Source organism: Candoia aspera, chromosome 2 (genome assembly GCF_035149785.1).
Source record: "Candoia aspera isolate rCanAsp1 chromosome 2, rCanAsp1.hap2, whole genome shotgun sequence".
NCBI lineage: Eukaryota > Metazoa > Chordata > Lepidosauria > Squamata > Boidae > Candoia > Candoia aspera.
This window is the reverse complement of record NC_086154.1, coordinates 104159763-104179563: the sequence shown is the minus strand read 5'-3', so window position 1 is coordinate 104179563 and position 19801 is coordinate 104159763. Positions and strand designations below refer to the sequence as shown.

Here is a 19801-nt window from a genome sequence, read left to right as displayed (position 1 = left end):
CAGTTGAAAAATATATTTATCTGTTGTGGGCACAATATCCAGGAGTCAACCCTATCTACGATTAGGGTTGAGGCACAGCCCTTGGCTAGCCAGACTTTGTACTGATTTCTCCTGTTGGCAAAAAGAGCCTTGTCTTTCTGCTCCAAATAGAAGAATGGCTTAGTCAGAGCAGAAAAGATTATTCTCTCTGATATACATGCAGTGAAATAATGGAAGTGTTTCTAGTTAGGTAAGTAGCTGAGGGGAAAATGAAGATACCACGCGCTTCATTAAATAGTCTGCCTAATCATATCCAATTTTGATTCCACAAAAAGGAACAGCACAGGTTAAATCACACCTAGTCAATGTTTTTCTGACTTGGAGGTCGTCTTTTTTAGGATCTTTAACATATGTAGAAACTTGGTATGTCTTTTCAGAAAGATCAGTAATGTATTAAAATAAGCTTGATGCTCTGGATTCATTTTAATAAAGTAAAAAGCAAGAGCTAGTATGGCTAGGAAAGAAATTCTGGAAACAAGGGTTCTTTGCTAAAGTGAGCACCAAATACCTTGAAAACACCTTGAAAATACGTAATGAATGATTCCGAATGTTTAATATGCAACGATAGACGCAGTTTTATATAAATAATTACACAATTACATACATTATAACATACATGTCTGTTTTTACTTCCGTGAACACAATTCTAACTCAAGGCTGAGGGTGGGTCAAATCACCAAGAAGATTTGGGTGTGTCAGGCCACCTCCAAATCAGCCCAAATTTTATTCCTTTCTTCAAACAATTGTTCTAATCTTGGATGAGAAAAGCCGTGGTCCAATAATCACTTAAAATATGCTTTAATACAAATGGGGAAAAATGTGGATTTCACACACTTGGTTTAGACTCAAAATTATACTCACCAATTTCACACAGATAATTAAAGGTGGGGAAGCTTCTTTGAAATGTAGAATTGGAATTCTGGGTTTGGAAGTTTCCTGAATAGAGATCAGCATATTTCTTGGTCAGTCGATACACTATCGCTGTCCCTTCAAGCTTATTACAATGGATGGCAGAGTTCCTGAAATAGTCTTAGTTCTGTGGTTGCCAGTTTTCCTTTCTACTGCTTCCTTGTTAGCATGTGGTTAACCAAATCTTTTTTCCCTCAGGGCTTATATATCACTCTTCTCTTGCAAAATACCTAGTTTGGGAAATTGCATCTGGTGTGTGTGTGTGTGTGTATGCGCAAAAATACTGAACCTGATCGATGCGTGGCTTGGACTCAGAAGGTAATCCTTTCCCCCATTTTGCCTCTAGAAAAGGCAACTGAAGGGAAAAGATCCTCTGCTTCCTTTCTGTCCCTGTGATACTTTCTGCTAACTGCCTAGGCCCGGGAGACTGGCTTCCACGGAGTAAACCCCTTCCTTCACAACACCTCTTTTAGAACTCCTCTCATCCCACTCTACGTTATGTCTCAAATCCACTGACAACCCAATTTCCTCTAATGTTGCTTTGGCTCTGAAGTCCTAGGTTCTCATCAGTGAGCAGCAAGAGAGTCTGCAGGAGCAGGACTCAGACTTCAGTCTCCAAGGCATCACCTTTTTCTTTCTGACATTCTGTTATATTCCACCACCCAGAGACTTTTGGGCAGGGGAAAGGGAAAATTAAAATAGTAGGATGGAATTTCCAAGTCGGTAATGTTTTATTTGGAGACTGAAATTTTGTTTTTCCTTTGTTCTGAAGACTCCTTTCTTTCCTGCTTTATTGACTTTCATTCCAGATGACAATTAATAAGGAGAATAAAGAGTGCCAGCTAGTGGCCAAAACCCTTCTATGGTCAACTCATTTGGTGCCATATCAAAATCACAGGGCTTTTTGTAAACCTATGCAGTAAAAAAGTGCATTAAGCCAATTGTTAACCTCAAACCAATTTTTGTATTACAAAGGTGAACTCTCTGTTGGCATAAAGACATGCTCTATAAAATGGCAGTTTTCTGAATCCGGCTCACTTCTGGAGGCTCATAGGGTTGAGAATTGCTATTCAGTAGAATTCAAACTTCTATTTATTTAAAGGCAAGTATTTCCCACCAGATTTGGGGCCCAAAAGGACAGCAGGTAAATATATAAGGAGATTCCACTGAAGAACATGGTATTTAATAATACACTCTGAATTTGCATATTTAATTTCAATTTATATAGCAGTTATATTTCTGATTGAAATATATCTTCCATTAGCAATGTGTAACTCCTCATATAACCTCAACTCTAATATATTAAAAGTCTGTGCAACTTTGAGTGCACTGTATCCCCATAATGATAAAAAAAAATCATTTGCACAAATAATGATAGCTAAACCAGGGATATTACCGACCTTAGCTTCTTCATATGTGTAAAATCCTTTAGTGATTTTATTTTTATCCACATCACAAAATGCAGTCACCTAAAGGGGAGAGGTAGAGAAAAAAGAAATGGTATGTTGCTCTATTGTTAAGGAGATAGAGGACCTATTTGTTGAACCGTGCACTGTATACACGCAATTCAGCAGATGGGCTATTTAATGCAGAGCTGTGCTTTCCTTATTTTATATGTTCAATTTTTTTGTTCAATGTATATAACCACTCATCTCATATACATCACTCTGGGCTGGCTCACATGGTTAAAAATAACAAGAAACAAATACAAATAAGTAACCAAAACACTAACAGCAAAAATCCATTAAAACAAATTTTAAAAATTGAAACCATAATGGAGATCAATGAATCACAACTGACACAATTATTATAAAAATTAAATAATAAAGGATATATTAACTTATATAATGGCAACAAATCTTGTTACACACACACATACAGACACACATACATACAGGTAGTCCTTGTTGAGAGGCCACAACTGGGACTGGCAACTCAATCATTAAGCAAAGCAGTCACAAAGTGAAACTGTGACTGTACTTATGAACTTCCTTCAGCTTTCCTTTGCTTCACAGATCCTTAAAGGTCGTAAATGTGAGGATTGGTCATAAAGTTACTTTTTCATCACCATTGTAATTGCGAATAGTCGCTAAATGAAGACCATATATACATATACGTATTATATAAAATGTAGTATGTATGTATGTATGTATGTATGTATGTATGTATGTATTATATCTAAACCAAACAGTTGAATAAGACTGGGATGGCTCATAGTATAAAAGTCATAATCAACAAATGCATGTCAAAATAAAAATATATTCATGAGCTAGTAATAAATACTGTCTTTCAGATTTGTTTTTTGCTGCAATAGACAATATACCTAGAGCATGGAAAACTGGACCATTTTTAAGTTTTAAGCTATAAAACTTTATGCTATAAATTAGACTAAAATGCATACATAAAAATAGAGAATGTAGAAATCAACACAAGGACCCATTCAACATTATGGTGGCACTGAATGAAGGGACTTACAACCAATCCCTGAAGTTATGGCTGTTGCAGCACCCCTGCAGTCATGTGATAAAAATTTGAGTGCTTGCTTCTGCTGCCGACCGAGCATGCCCAGCCTGGCGCAAGGCTTTCTTCCCCAGGTCATGCATGGCAGTTTCCTCATGAGACCTGAGGAAGATACCTTCACATGACTAACAGCTGCCTTGCAAAGGGCCAGGGTGGGCATGCCTTGTCACCAGCAGGAGCAAGAAGCCAGTGAAGGTCAGCTGGGATGATGGAGTGCAGGGTGGCCGGGGCCTCGGAGTGCAGGGTGGCAAGGGCAATTGCAGCTGGAACTGGGCTGGGGCAGCTGCAGCTTTGTGCCACACTGCTGGGTGGGGCTGTGGTGGCTGAGGCTTCCAGGGGCAGCCGTGGCTTTGTGCTGTGCTGTGTCTCGGGGGCTTCTTTCAGCCCCAGAGCCATGGCACGCCAAGAATCCCTGAGCTACAGCATGGCAAGCAGCCCGAGCCACACAGTTCTGGGGCTGCTTGCTGCCCCACAAGGCAGGGTGCAGGGTGGCTGAAAGGGCAGAGGTGGGGGGGGGGAATAGGCAGATGGGGGTTGTTGAAGGGGAGGCAGTCCCTTACCTTGGAAGAACCGAGGCTTGGGGCTGGGACAGACCATGCCTGGAAGGCTTTGATTGGGGTGGATCCTCCGCTAACGACCAGTGGAATTTGGTTGATGGCAACGGGGATTGCCAGAATTACTGCTGCTAAATGATGTGGTAACGTGACGTCACACTTTATGGCTGCATCGCTTTGCAACTAAAGTTTCAATCTCTCGAGTCATAACTCGAGGACTGCCTGTACACTGTTTTTTCCAGAATGACAGAATGGTCTTTATAGAATACAATATTGATACAAGGTTCAATCACATTAATTCTCTTGTTCATAGAGCATTTTACAAAAACATCTTAATAAAGGGCACAAGCAGTACATTTGGAAGCCCTGCTTTACAACCTGTTCTTTACCTATATATTCACATGAGGACAGTTACAACAAAAAGCATGAAATACAAATGCAGCAATTGCATAAATCAGGAGCAATAGTTAAAAAAAACCCTCTATTTTCAATATACGATTTTGACGATATGTGTTTACTGTTGCAAGGCCTGATGCTTCCCTCCATATAGCAATTTAAGGTCTATATTTTGCGTAATTCAGTATAATAGAAATCAGTTATCATGTAGCACTTTCACAGTGCCATTAAATACTAGTTTTAAAAGAAGAAATCGGCAGCTTAGATGACTTTCATGTCTTCAGTGACCCTGCTGGCTTGTGGCATACACTCCCAGTGTTCTTCATGCATCTTTTCTAGGAAAAGTCACCCCGCCCCATGAGGCAGCATAGCAAGACTTGAGGGAGTATTATTTTATTAGAACCAACTAATATAACACAAAAAGGGTGTACACATGTTTTTAATTCATACATCATCAACTTGGTCTGGCACAGGGCAGAAATTCTCTAGGTTTCTACCAGGTCAAGGTACTTCTATACCTCACCTTAGCAAAGAAGCAAAGAAACTGAAAAGTAGGCAGCAGTTGTCTCTTTGTTTTCATAGCTGGTGGAGCAACCATTTCTATTGTCCTTAGAGACTGACTGATACCAATAATATCTAACACACAGTTTACAACCACCATTCTGAAACCAGTAACTGCAGACCTCACGTCCTTAAACATCAGAGCTTGCTCTTTCTTTTCTTTTCTTTCAAAAAAACACCTTCCTTGCTGGCATAAAATTTTGTGCCGTTTGGTTGGGCCTAAGAAAAGTAACACGGAGTTACAAATCTTACGAGAAGGCTTATTGATATTCCCAGTTTTACATCTTAAGAACTGAAGAACTATGATAGAGACTTATGATTGAGAACTATGATTGTTTGAGCTGATATCTGCATACAGTATTTTTCATTTAATTTATAAAATCAACATTAGAACACAAATTGAAAGAGAAATATGTACACATACACACACATTCTCTCTCTCTCTCTCTCTCTCTCTCTCAACACTGCAGGCAAACAGGATAAAGCAACCTGGACTTTACTATTAGAAATACTACAGTCTAATGTGTATTTTGAAAGCTTTTCTTCTTACTTCAAATCACTCAAAGTACTGAAGAAACATATTAGTAGTGCAGATACCATTACAGCAACAACAAGGAATCTCAGATGCTTCCTACACTAACCTATATACACATGGGTGGTCCTCATCTTAATTTGCTTATTTTTGTGCCATCACTATTTCCTTTTTAATGAAATAATAAAAAGGCGAAGTAGTATGCATCCAGAAACAGGAAAGAAATGTGGGCCTAATTGTTTATGCAATCAGAAGAAATCTGGGTAGAATGCTCGTATGAACTTCTTACCTTAGAATATCACAATTAAACTCATTTTTGGAATATCACAATTAACCATTTTTTAAAAAAATTTCCCCCCAGCAATAGGCCCTCATGCCTGTGTTTGTACAATTTATGTAAAATCTCTCAGAGAACAAAGACCTAAAGAAAATGTCTGCAAAATGTTGTGATTACTTATTACTAGAGATACTATTAATGCAAATATAAACTAACCTCATCCCTTAAAATAAGCATTCTTTGTACTGAGGGAGAAAAAAATAAACAGTGCAGATTTTGCTACACTGGTAACTTCTGCAATATTTTCTTATTTTCCCCAGTTACCTTATACTCATTAGATCACTTTAGTTCTAAACCAGCATTTCTTTCATTCATGCTATACATTTTTAGTGTATTTTTAAAAATCTTATTTGCAAATCTGATATTTGAAGTAAGTATTTTTAAAAAACATTTTATCTCTAAATAGCCCATAAAATTCCCTTCTGGTGGTAGCCTCTCTCACAAGCTGATTTATATTGAAATAGTTCATTTTACTTAATTTTTCTGATTTCTGCACATGCATATGTTTTTATTTCATCTATTCCTTGCTCAGGGAGCAGCTAACAACTTGCTCAAGGAATAGCTAACAAAATTTAAAAATATAATACAAATAGCTAACAAAATTTAAAAATACAATACAAAAGATTAAAAATGTGACATGAATGTTAACATAAATGAGCAATTAAAAGACTGAAGAAAGAGTTGCATGTTTAGAGACTTCCTAAACGCTGAGAGAGGAGGGACCAAATGAACCATATCCCATAGCTGGGAGCAATGTGCAGGAGAGCAGTTTCCCATGGGGTAGACAGGTGGGTCCTGGACAGCAAGTCCAATTCAAAGGGACCTGTCCTGCAGATCTTAAAGGGCAGGCAGCTTCATAACAGAAGAAGTGGTGCATCAGAGAGTTAGGTCTTAAGGCATTTTCACGTCTAGTAAACAGCTGCAAACCAGTTCAGAACTCTGAACTGTGCCTTGTACTGAGTAGCAACCTAGCTGCCACTTTCTGTATCAACTGCAAACTTCTAGTGCTTCTGTCAGATTGTCCCATGTAATGTCCATTGCAATAGTCATTATTAAGGACTGTTGACAAATCTAAATGGATCAGGAATATGACGGTAGGTGCATTATTGTTAATTCTGTGAAAATGTTCCTCGCTATAGTTACCACCTACAAATATGACCATAGCTGAAGACCAAGGAACACTCCTAAGCTATGGATCTCCTCTTTTAGAGGCAGGTGCAGCCCCATTCAAGACAAACTCAAACTTAATGTCTGAGGACTTCAGTTTTCTACTTACTATCATGTGTACATCTTAGTTGGGTTAATTTCAGCTTTTTCATTTTTTGTTGAGTCCAGTATTAAGTGTATGCAGTATACTGATTGCTTTCTTGGAGCTATACACTAAAAAGCAATAAAATATAGAAGACTTCCTCAGTGGTTTCATGCAGATGTTAATATGGGGTAAGAAATTTGTGGAGCACCACATGTCAATGGAAACCTGCAGTCCCTTTCTCCCAGAAAGGAAACAGTAGTCTATCAAACTATCTTCTGGACAGGGTCCAATAAAAAGGACTGGAAACACTACAGGTGGTCCTCATTTAATGACCATTTAATGACCATTTAATGACTGTTTGAACTTACAATGGGGCTGAACAAGTGGTAGTTACGACAGGTCCTCGTACTTACATCATTTGCAGTATCCCACAGTCACATGATTGCCATTTGCAACCTCCTTTGCCACTTCCTACAAACAAAGTCAATGGGGAAACTGGCAGGAGGTCGCAAATGGCAAACGTGTGACATCCTTGCTTAATGACCTGTGGTGATTCACTTAAGAACAGCAATCAGAGCTGCCAGAATTTCCATTGCTAAATGGCATGGTCACATGACATTGCGCTTTACGACCGCATCATTTAGCAATGGAAATTCTGGTCCCAATTACTGCATCAACTGAGGACTACCTGAACAGAACAATGTGTCCAAGGCACAATCTCACCAGATTGTCCAGAAGCATACCATGTTAGTGAAATTCAGGAGAACTATCTAGTTTCTGGCATATGTCATCCACCAAGGTGACCAAAGCAGTTTTAGTACCATTTGCTGGCTAAAACTGTGAACTGAAATAGGTCCAGATAATCAGTATTAGTGTCCTAACAGCCAGGAACCACGCTGAGACAAGAATAGGTCTCTAGTGTTTTATTACTGCTACATGACAGAAAATCCTAACAAACTGAAGAAGCGTGGGAAAAACCCAGCCAGATAAACCCCAAAGGCTAAGGCAGGCCCGATCTGTGTCTCTTGGAATGGCTACCTAATTCCTCAGTACTACGCATGTGCTTTACAGCCTGGATGGGAGCCCCCTGCTCTCCATCCTTACTCATGACATCTAGTGATCATCAAGTGAATCACTGGCTTGCAGCTGCCTATCTTTTCCTAATAAGAATTTTTCAAACAAGTGGATAGTGACTCTAGAGCTGCAAGGCCAGCACCTTCTTGATTATGTTTCTCAGAAGCAAAATGTTTCAGTCTGGAATATAATTGCAGATCTCTTGAATCATAGAAGAGTTTCTTCTGGTATTACAAGGCTGTCATCTTTTGATTACTTTCCCAGAAATGCTATACGAGATTGAGTACATGCCCAGATTTCCAGGGTCAAGGGAGAGTTTCTTCAATAGAGAACTCTAGGCAAAGTAAAATCTTCCCACTTGCTTGATGACATTGCCTCTTGAACATGAGGCCAGTTCTGTCCTGGTGGATTGAATTAGCAGGTAGGTAGGTAGGTAGGTAGGTAGGTAGCCAGCCAGCCAGCCAGCCAGCCAGCCAGCCAGCCAGCCAGCCAGCCAGCCAGCCAGCCAGCCAGCCTAATTTCTGCATGTACCCAGCCCATATAATTGAGATTACAAGCCAAAAACAATCCAAAATAACAGGACAAATAATTAATGACATAAATGTAACACAGCAAGCCACCGCTCTCTGTTCTGAATGAATGCAACTGACATTGGAGCTGGACTTCAAGTGGGTCTTTGGATCAGCCTCGCTCCATGCTCAAAGCAATCCATCTGGAGAGTTCCTCCACTTGCTAATCCAGTGTGTGTCCTATTGCACACACATAGCCATATGCTGAAATCTCTCAGGACAATAAGCACAAATGAGAGAATCCAAAACGCACATGAATTCTGACTGGCTCAGGAAGAGAATCTTTCTTTTGCTTTATCACTTTCTATTTTAACTTCCAAACACAGAAAAGCAAGAAAGAAATATCATAACATTGAAATGAACCAATATCATTTTAAAAATTGCTATTTTTAAGGCTAAGGCATTTGAAATCTGGAAATATAATTTGTACAATTGAGGGCAGAAGACTAGAGTTTTCTCCCATTATGTCAGCAATATATTAAGGAATATGATGATGCTTTATTTTGCAAGGGCAATTTCCTGAATTTCCACATCTTTATATCACTCCTTCCCCTTTTCATTTGAAGTAGAATACAATATGGGCACATACATGAGGGTGTTTGTATAAGGGTATGTATTTCAGCATGTAACATATAGGCGAATGGTGACAGATCAGCAGCCTTCCTGCCATGCATTATGCTGTTTGACCCAGAATAGCTTGTATTTATTATTTATTTAAATTCAAAGCTTTAACTATTTAGTTGTGCAGGATTTCCAGGAGAGAAAACTTTATGAACTTGTGCATTTTCACATGTGATTATGGCAGCAGCATTTGTTCAACTAAAGGGTAGGATTTGGGGTGGGTTTTTCTCCTTTGCTCATTAACATTGCTTTTGCGACTTGAATGGCAGAATGAAGTCATAAAAGTAACTCTAACATTCATGATGCTGAAGCTGGATAGACAAGCATAAAGCAGACCTTTAAGCATCCCATAAAAGACTGGTTTCTTTCTACAGCTGCAGGCTCAAAATGAATTGGATGCTTTTTTTAAACAAAAACGGTCTGTTCAGCTTCAGTCTTGCAGAAATACTACAACCATGCTCTGTCAATCCCTTGAATTTGAAAAAGATACAGTTAGAAACTGGGTTTCTTAAAACTATTCAGAAAGGCAACCATAACAGAATGGCTGTTGTTACAACAGGGCGGTGCTTGAAATGTTATCAACTTTCTAACAAAATCATTAGATTCTGAAATCTTGTCCAAACTCTAATACATCTGAGAAGAAAACAAAACATCTAACTCAGTGAGTCAGAAACTGCTGTTCTCCCAAGTAACAAAAACAATAGCCCATAACCCTGTCACATATATGATGGATCTTGGCAGACAAACCTGTACATTCAAGTTCACATGCAAGGTGGGGGATGTTCTGGAACCCATTGAGAAAGCCTGTGCAAACTTGGGAAAAGAGAAACCCTTTTTCCCAGGTGAGTGGGGGTAGGGTCTGGTAAAGCACTGCTGCCACTTACTCAGAACTATGGGAGAAGCTTATGCAAAATATCTCAGAGCCAGCACAAAGCCAACTAAAGGCAGAAAATGCTGTAAAAGGGAGGGATGGAGGGAAGGAAGGAAGGAAGGAAGAGATTGGAAGAGATTATGAAAATAAAAATGCAAATACAAAAATATTTGTTCAGCAAATACATATGCATAATACCCATTTACCTTACAAAAACAGAGTCCAAATTCCTTGGATTTCCATATCACAGAATCACAGGGAGGAGTCATTTAGGCCATCTAATCCAACCCCCTGCTAAATACAGTAATCTAGATTAAAGCATCCCTCACAGATAGCTGTATAGCTTTCCCTGAAGACATCCAGTGAAGAGGAAAATCCTTCATCTCCCCAGATAACTGATTCCACAGCTGAATCATCTTGCTGCTAGAAAGGTTTTCCTAGCATTCCCCTGGAAACTGCCTTCCCAAGTATGTGACAAGATTATCATTCCTGCATTTTGGGATAAGAGAGCAGGTTGTGAATTCTATGTGATACTCCTTTAGATACTTGGAGAATCTAAACACATCCTTCTTTAGTCTTCTCTTCTGGGTAAACATACCCAGTTCCTTCAACTATTCCTTACAGGACTTATACCCTCAGTCCTCTGATCATCCTCACTGCTCTACTCTTTCAATTTGTCTAAATTCTTCTTAAAGCATGCTCTGAACAAAAGACAAGGCTCAAGATAGAATCTGAACAAAACAGAATAGAGTGAAGGTTTTATTTCCTGTGATTTGGAAGCTACTGGTGGCACATACAATTACATTTGCCTTTTTTTAAAAAAAAAAAGCCAAATCACACTGTTGATTCATATTCAGCCTGTGACTAATACACTCCAAGATCCTTTCCATCCATGATATTGCCAGATCTTCCATCCTGTATCTGTGCATCTGATTTTTTTCCCACTAACAGAATTACCAAATAACTATTGCTGGTGAAGCCAGATGATAGCCAGTTGATAGTAAGACCTATTAATTTATGAAAATAATTCCCAATAAGCCAAACATGTGTGAGAAATGAATTCTGGCTGCCAAGAGCACTGTTGCTAGAAGCTCCACTTCTCCATGCTTCCAGGGATACATGTTTTAGTGTTCTCCAGATGTTTTGACCTCCAAATGTCATAACCCATTGAACTCTACAAAACAAGCAAACGAAGAAAGAAGAAAATCTGTGCCCATCTAACTTACAGTCTAAATGTCATAACTCATTTCCACTGGCCATGCTAGTTAAGGCTAAGGTGAGTTGAAATCAAAACCATTCCAAAGGCATCTAGTTGCTTATCCTTCCCTAGCAATGGAAAATAGGCCATTCCCTTGTCCAGCAACTTATGCTAAGGATATGGAACTCTACGAAACAAAGAAAGAAGAAAATCCCTGCCCATCTGACTTACAGTCTAAATTTCAACAGATAAAGGGGAGATGGTAATAAGAGCAAGAATGATAAAACACGATACTTAGACGTTCTAAGGACTAGAAGGCTGGGGAGGGGGAGTTAAGTTTAGTAGTCTCTTTGTCTCTTGGACAAAGAAAAGGAAAGTGGTTTAATGCAGCTATTCTAGAGGAAATTTTAGGCATAAAGCTGCAGCATAGATGCTTGAATGAGAGGCTTGCTTGGATTGGCAACAGATAATTTCTAATATGTGCTGGATTTTTCTGACAATTTAGTACCCTGCTGATATTCTAGCTAAAAAGCTACAAGGAGAGCATTCTTTTAATAACAATCTAGTGAGTCTTGACAAAATGCACTCTCTTGAAATCAGCCACAACTGAGGGGAGTGGGGGAGTCACAAACATTTTTCTGAGACTGTTACAAAAGAACACTCTGCCCTGAATGGGTTAATATTTCCAGCTGTTTCTTCAATTGCATAGCAAAGCAAAAAACTTTAATTGCAACCTTGATATTCTGGCCCACAGTGTTGCCAAAGCAAATGTTATGCAAAGGTCAGCTTAGAAGAATCTGAGCATCTCAGCTAATCAGAGCCACACCAGCAATAGGAAGGCGTTTGCCATTCTGCAATACAGTAAAGGAAAAGCTGACTTGGCTGATGGTGAAACTCCATAGAGTTATTCTGTTCTTACAACGCTACTTCTCTTAGTGTATGGCAATTTTTGGTTTCTGGTCTGCACTGCTATAAAATACACAACAACTGATCAGGAATCATCACATCTGCTGCAAACCAGGGTAAGAAAACTACCTTATTCACACTAGTGGGCACTTCCAACTGATGAGTGAAAAGCTATACAAACAATGAACTGCAAAAGGCGCTTCAGGGACTGATTGCTGTTTTTCATTTCTGAAGTCTCTTTTCTTGACTAAAGTCTGAAACCCTACCCTATTGCCCACCACTCTGAAACAATTTCATCACGTGGAAACCATGATAAATGAAAGCATTCAGGGGATTTTACAAAGCACATTGCACAACAATGGAAGAAAATGATGAAATTTCCATAGCAACAAACAATTTTGCAAACTGCACTCCAGTGATTAAGATGACTCAACATTTTGGAGTGGAAAGGTCTGTCAGCTGCAAAAGAAATAATCATCTGCATGTGTCCAGCAGTTAAGCTTCTCTTACAGACAATAATCTGTTCACTGTTCTATTTATAGTCAAAGAAGGTGGTCTTGAAATACTCAAAAAGATTCACCAAATTTGAGCTTGTATGCCACATTTGCAGAATGTAAGACAAAATGCTACTCAAACCACAATCTTTCTTTTCCTGCACGAAGAGAAAGGCCTTTCCTGTGCAAAAGCATGGCATCTCATAATCTGGATAGTAGCTATTTTGAACTGCCTTGGATATATATTAAGGTAGAATAGAACTGTGTCTCTGTTATCTGTTTATTTCTTAACAAAGCACCTCTTCCAGACACTGCCTTGGGACACACCAGTATTTTAGTTTAATTATTTTTACTATAGGCTTCAAAGGGCTATTACTTGTAGCTTAACATCATAGTATATATAGCTAACACAATAAAGTATGGAATAAAAAAATCTAGTAACAGCCTTGTTTCTCAATTCACAAGACAGCAGCATTCTCATGGAAGATGAAGCAATCAGTGAAACAAATGATGAATCACGTATAATGTTACAGCATTCAGAGCATTCACATGTTCTACAGGTGTTCTTCTTATCTTCCGGACAATACTAGTGTTCCCCAAACAACTTGGAAATATTCTGTAACCTGGCCCTAAGATCCAACATATATACTGTATTCCCTTCTCACCCCTATGGGTGGTATGTGACTTCCTCAACCTTGGGTTCTCTACCAGAGGCCTGGGAGTTTGAGGGTTCTGTGCAGTATCTTAGCTGTTCCTAGCACTGCACTCTTCTGGACAGAGAGCTCTGATGTTGTTCCTGGGATCTGTTGGAGCCACTCTCCCAACTTGGGAGTCACAGGCCCAAGTGCCCCTACCACCACTGGGACCACTTTGGCCTTCACTTTCCACATCCTCTCTAGTTCTTCCTTCAGGCCATGGTACTTCTCCAGCTTCTCATACTCCTTCTTCATGATGTTGCTGTCACTTGGCACCGCTACATCTATCACCGCCACTGTCTTTTGGTCCTTGTCTACTACCACAATGTCTGGTTGATTGGCCAGTACCTGCCTGTCCATCTGGATCTGGAAGTCCCACAAGAACTTAGCCCTCTCATTCTCCACAACCTTCTGTGGAATCTCCCATCTGGACTTGGGAGGGTCTAGCCATATGCTGTGCAGATGTTCCTGTACACAATGCCAGCTACTTGGTTGTGCCGTTCAGTGTATGCTGTTCCTGCCTGCATCTTATACCCTGCCACTATGTGTTGGACTGGCTCTGAGGCCTCTCTGCACAGTCTGCACCTTGGGTCCTGTCTAGTATGCTAGACCCCTGCTTCTATGGATCTGGTGCTTAGTGCCTGTTCTTGTGCTGCTATGATCAGTGCCTCAGTGCTGTCTTTTAGTCCAGCCCCTTCCAGCCACTGGTAGGATTTCCCTAGGTCAGCCACCTCAGCTATCTGTCAATGGTACATCCCATACAAAGTCTTGTCTTGCCATGGCACTTCTCTGCTTGATCTTCCTCCCACGTCTGCTGCTGCCTCAGGCATTCTCTCAATAGCTCATCTTTAGGTGCCATCTTGCTGATGTACTCCTGGATGCTCTGGGTTTCATCCAGGACAGTGGCTTGGACACTCACCAGACCCCACCTGCCCTCTTTCTGCCTGGTGTACAGTCTCTTAGTGTTGGACTTGGGGTGGAAGCCTCCGTACATTGTGAGGAGTTTCCGGGTCTTCACATCAGCAGCCTCCATGTCCTCATTTGGCCAGCTCACGATACCAGCAGGGTATCCAATGATTGGCAGGGCATACATGTTGATGGCGTGGATCTTCTTCTTCCCATTGAGCTGGCTCTTCAGGACCTGTCTTATCCTTTGTTGGCACTTGGCTGTTGCTGTCTTCCTTGCCTCCTCATCGTGGTTCCCATGTGACTGTGGGATACCAAGGTACTTGTAGCTGGTCTGTATGTCTGCTATGTGGCCTGCTGGTAGTTCCACCCCATCAGTCTTGACTACCTTCCCTCTCTTTAGTACCATCCGGCCACACTTCTCCAGTCCGAATGACATACAATGTTCTCACTGTAGATCCATGTCAGGTGGATCAGTGAGTCGATGTCGCGTTCACTCTTAGCATACAGCTTGATGTCACCCATGTAGAAGAGATGGCTTCAAGCCCATGCAGAACAGCAGTGGGGACAGTTCATCACCTTGGTATATGCCGCACTTGGTGGCCACTTGTGCAAGCTGCCTTGAGGTGACTTCCAGTGTTGTCTTCCACAGTCCTATTGAGTTCTTGAGGAAGGTCCTGAGTGTCCTGTTGACTTTGTATAGTGCTTGGGATCTTGGGAGATTTCACCTCAGATATTATCAGATATTATCTTGAAACAACTGAAAAAATACAAATCACTAAAAGACTTTTGGATGAAACATCACATAGAAAGTGAGCTTTTAAATAAAAAAAATTGAAGGAAAAAAAAAATTGAAGGACTACTATATTTCCTGACAACATATCTTCTGCAGAAGTGGATTTTCAACAACACCTAAACCAATAATGGAAACAGACTCTAAGATAATCTTTATGCCAACTCTAAGGGACTCTTTAACAAATCTAACTCCAGACATTGATGAAATATGCTATTATGTGCATATACATTCATCTCATTGAGTTATGTAATTAATAAAATAAGTCTGAGGTAAAATAAAGATTTTCATTACAATCTACTTTATTCAAAAAATTTTACAATATTTTATGAGGAATACCCATGATCTATTTTATTTTGAAATACATCACAGATATTCCTCATAAAAATAACGTTTGCTGTTCTGAGCTCTTGAAAAGTTTAAGAAATATTGCTGTAATACATATTACATTAACACAGATTTTGTCCAGAGTTAGGTATGTTATTGCCACGTTAGGAGAAGTAACAGGACACTGGAAATTGGTAAGAAAACAAGGTTCACAAGTAAAAGAAAAATCTGATCAAGAGAAGATAATAGACTAATTTCTTATTCATGTAAGTTTAAAAAATTATACACTAATTTGGATTTTTTAGCATAGTTTTTATAAAGGAAGCCTATAAAGATATAAAGTTGAATAAACTTAAAGAAGTTGTTAAGGATGAATGTGAAAAGAGACTGCAGTGATGAAGAAACAGAAGAAAGCAAACTGGATGTCAGAACAAACTGTGAAAATTACCAAGAAGAGAAGAGAAGCCAAAGCGAAGAAAGACAAAAATCTCAAGAAGGAAGTTAACATTTCATTTTCTTTAGGGGTGGGCTCAGAATTGCTTAATAAACAGCCTGTAATGCTTCTTTTCCCTTCTTTTCTCTATGCATTTGTTTCTAGCCAAAAAAGTGCAATACATCAATATTCATGAATTATCTATTCCTTTATTAGATTAATCTTTCAACCCTAGTTACAGGAAAAAGCAACTGGATGCTTTCCTGAACAAGGTCAAGAATTTTAATCAATTTAACCAACATTTCAAATGGATTGTAAAGGCTTAGCAACAACATTTGTTGGTTGAATAGTTTTTTTAAACATTTTATTATGTATTATTTTGATATCATTTTAATATTATGCCTAACACTATATTTGCTTAGTAATAAACAGCCAACATATTCAGTAATCTAATTTATTGTCAGCATAAACTTTGGGTTCACCACTCTAAAATTCATTTTTGGGTAGATGGGCAAAATGGAACATTTTGAAATAAAAATGAATAAAAGTAATAATCCATGCTTCATACTGAATACATTGAGAGAATGGTCCTGAAAATATATGTCAGCAAGAATGTACATTTATTGAAGTGATGTCCACTTGTAAATTATTTGTGCAAACTTACTTTGTTCTGATTAGCTGGAGATAAACTTCTAAAAAGTTTTCTGCCCTGTTTGCCAGCATTCCAAATGGTGAAGGATGTCCAGTGACTGAGAATTCTTTCCTCTAGAAACAAGACACGGTGAGTCCAAATGGTTCTCCTGAGAAATTGTACAAAACAAGCAAAAGAGCAAGATTCAACATCATTCAGATATAATGCATTCTAAAAAAGGCTCAAACGGAAAACAGGCTAGAATCATTGCAGAATTGGGGGGCCTTATATACTTCTAAGATAAAATGTTGTCAGAAGAGTTGAAATCTGCCACAGAGGAAATATTCTTCTGCTCTGCTATTAAATATAGTATCATTGGATGGTAAACACTTCCAAAATGTATCTCAGGAAATTTTCAGCCCATGGTATTTAAAATCCTATTTTGCAGTAAATGCCTTCTACTCTGGCCAAGGAAATGGTTTTAAAGAGGCAATATTATATATGACCTTGGGAGCTGTATTTGGCCACCATTTTCTGTCTAGAAAATCTCTAAAAAATGTATTTATTTAGCCAGGTTTTTAAAGGTAAACTATATATACTATTTGTATACTACATTTACTTGCTTTTATCTTTTGTAGTTTTCTGTGCATGTGTGCTGTCTGAAATTGCAAGGAGTCTTCAGCATTCAATTTGAACAGAAAGATGGCAAATACATCAAGTAAAAAAAATAATAAACCTGCCTCACCCAGTTTACAAATTTTGGGGAGACAGAGGTTAAGTTGTTCTGTTTACTTCAGGGAACCAGGTTGTTGGTCATTAGAAGGACTGCCTCTTATATATATTTATAACATAATGCAGAAAAGGAAAGAGTTGAAGAGTTGATTGTAGGGATGATGGAATGATTTTACCTATATTGACACTGATTACAGTTTTAATTGTATTTCCTTTCTTTTTTGGTATTTTATTGTTTGATGATATGGTCGGAAGAATAATCAATGAAGTGTTTTATATTTACATGACTTTATAGGGTTATCAATTAAAACGTAAATAGGCACAGCCTTATTAGATATGTAAAGAACACTCTGCACAAGTTCCTGCTGCTGGTCATCACCAGTATTACTGTTACTTGAGTAGCTAACTTCAGGCTTCCCCTGAGGAGTAACTTCAGGCTTCCTTGAGCAACTTCAGGCTTCCCCTAATGTTCATTGACAGCGTTTTTTGGTATTTGACAAATTGTTTGCAATGTTCAATAAACAAAACAACATATTCTTTCACACTTGACAATCTGAAATCTCAGTAGCATAGCAACACTATTTATAATTACTATAATCAGCATACACTTTTGCATGACCATTTAAATTAGTTTCTCTTTCTTGCAAGGCACACTCGCAAGATGCACAGAGACCTCTTTACCATATATAAAATACTGACAATGTAAAGGCCAGAGAAGAACATGTAGTAGAAAGTTCATTAATGAAGTTGAAAAATTGACATTATTGCTAAATTCTAAGTTTAATAGTAAATTCAGCAAGCTGGCAGATGTCTTTTTGTCCAAGTGTGTTTTTATGTCTGAACTTTCAAAATAAAATTCCATTATGTCATATATAAACAGAAGATAACATAAGCAAATGCTTAGACCTATCTGAAATGTTGAATCCATATGGCTTTGGAACTGTAATAAGAAAACATCTGCAAAGGCAGAGAATAGGTTAGGATTATCAATTTTAACTGCCCTCAACAAACTCAGGGGGAGAGTTCTTTGTCTGCATTCAGTTCCTTTCATCTAACTTGGTAAAAATCAGTTCTCTTTGGCTTTCAATAACTTTTGCTCGTTTTGTTTGGGCTCATTTCACACCATCTTTTATCACATTTTGTTTATTTTCTTAAGTAATCATTCCTATATTAAAAGTAATATTTCAAAATGATATTGCCTAGGATGACAAAGAAAAACGACCTCATCAGAGAACAACAGTTTACACCAAAGATTCCTAATTATGTTCTTAGATTCCAAATCAAACTTAAAAATGACTACTAATTGGTAGATATAACAAATAAACTTCCAAACAAGTTAAAGGTTACATACCAAAATTTCATGTTGGCTCTGGGTACATGGGTTGCCTAAACCTATTTAATAGCCTTAGCTTCATTCATAATGAATAATGAAGCACAAGATCCATTAATACGTTTTTGTTCAATAAGGTTTAATTTCTGGAACCTCAGAAACTACGTTGTTTTGCAGCAGACATCCAACTTTCCCCATGCTTGCACCCTCCAGATAAATTCCCAGCCAGTGTGGCTGCTGACTGTGCTAAATTGGAAACATGGGGGTGTTGCGGCCCTAATATCTAGAAAGTGACACGTTAGTAGGAATTACTTCATAATCTTTAGCTAGCTGATAAACTCTAACCAACAGTTTTTTAAATTGGGTTTTTAGTGGAATTCAGTATTTATTTGGGCCACATCCTCACGCCTACTGATTGAAATGGGAGATGGTGTTACTGAACACAGCTTTTCTATTCCAAGCTACAATCCTGTGACGATTCACCTAGCAGTAAGTCTCATTGGGCTGCTTTTCCAAATTTGCTAGACTCAGGCTACAAAGGCCTTAACTGGCACTGAAGGAGACTTGCAGCTATGGCTGGTGCGCTATCCACACTATCACCCTTGACTCCCTGACCAAGCTAGCTGAGATGATCTCTTTTTGTTGTGGAAGACCTCTAAGATTGTAGAGTTGAAGCTGCCTGAACAGAGCCAGCCCAGGATTTCATGGTCTCTATGAAAGCCAGAGATCTCTCTCAAATTGTCATCGAGCTAACACATAGGGTGGAACACGTATAATTAAATGTTTGCTTCAAGCTACGAGTGGAATAGCCCGGAAAATGGGGTAGAATTACACTTTGGGGAGGGTTCTTTGGGGTTTTTGACCCTGAGAATGGGTGTTTTTTCATTACTTAAGTACAAAATAATGTTTATTTACTGTTTCCCTTAAACCTATATTTACCTTTTTAAAAAAATATATAAATATATATAAAATGCTATATATTTAATCTTACAACCTAGTCCTATAACTATATACTGTACCTAGAAGCTGCTGTATATTTATCAGCCATACCTATGATTTATAAACAATGAACTATACTTTTAAGTTCCTTCCCCTTCCCTTTTTCCTACAGCATCTTTTCT

The 19801-nt window shown here is 38.7% G+C and overlaps 1 protein-coding gene across 4 annotated transcripts in view; it reads right to left on the bottom strand.

The window, feature by feature from the left end:
* Positions 1-19801, bottom strand: part of B3GNTL1 (UDP-GlcNAc:betaGal beta-1,3-N-acetylglucosaminyltransferase like 1) — a 189335-nt gene that overhangs the window by 10851 nt on the left and 158683 nt on the right. For 3 of the 4 annotated variants that reach the window (XM_063292645.1, XM_063292646.1, XM_063292648.1), the window contains 3 exons: positions 16652-16787; positions 2349-2417; positions 901-975 (listed from right to left, as the gene is read on the bottom strand). In XM_063292645.1, the coding sequence (XP_063148715.1) occupies positions 901-975; positions 2349-2417; positions 16652-16787 (280 nt within the window). The remainder of the gene's footprint in view (positions 1-900; positions 976-2348; positions 2418-16651; positions 16788-19801) is intronic. The other variant, XM_063292647.1, reaches the window with a different exon arrangement.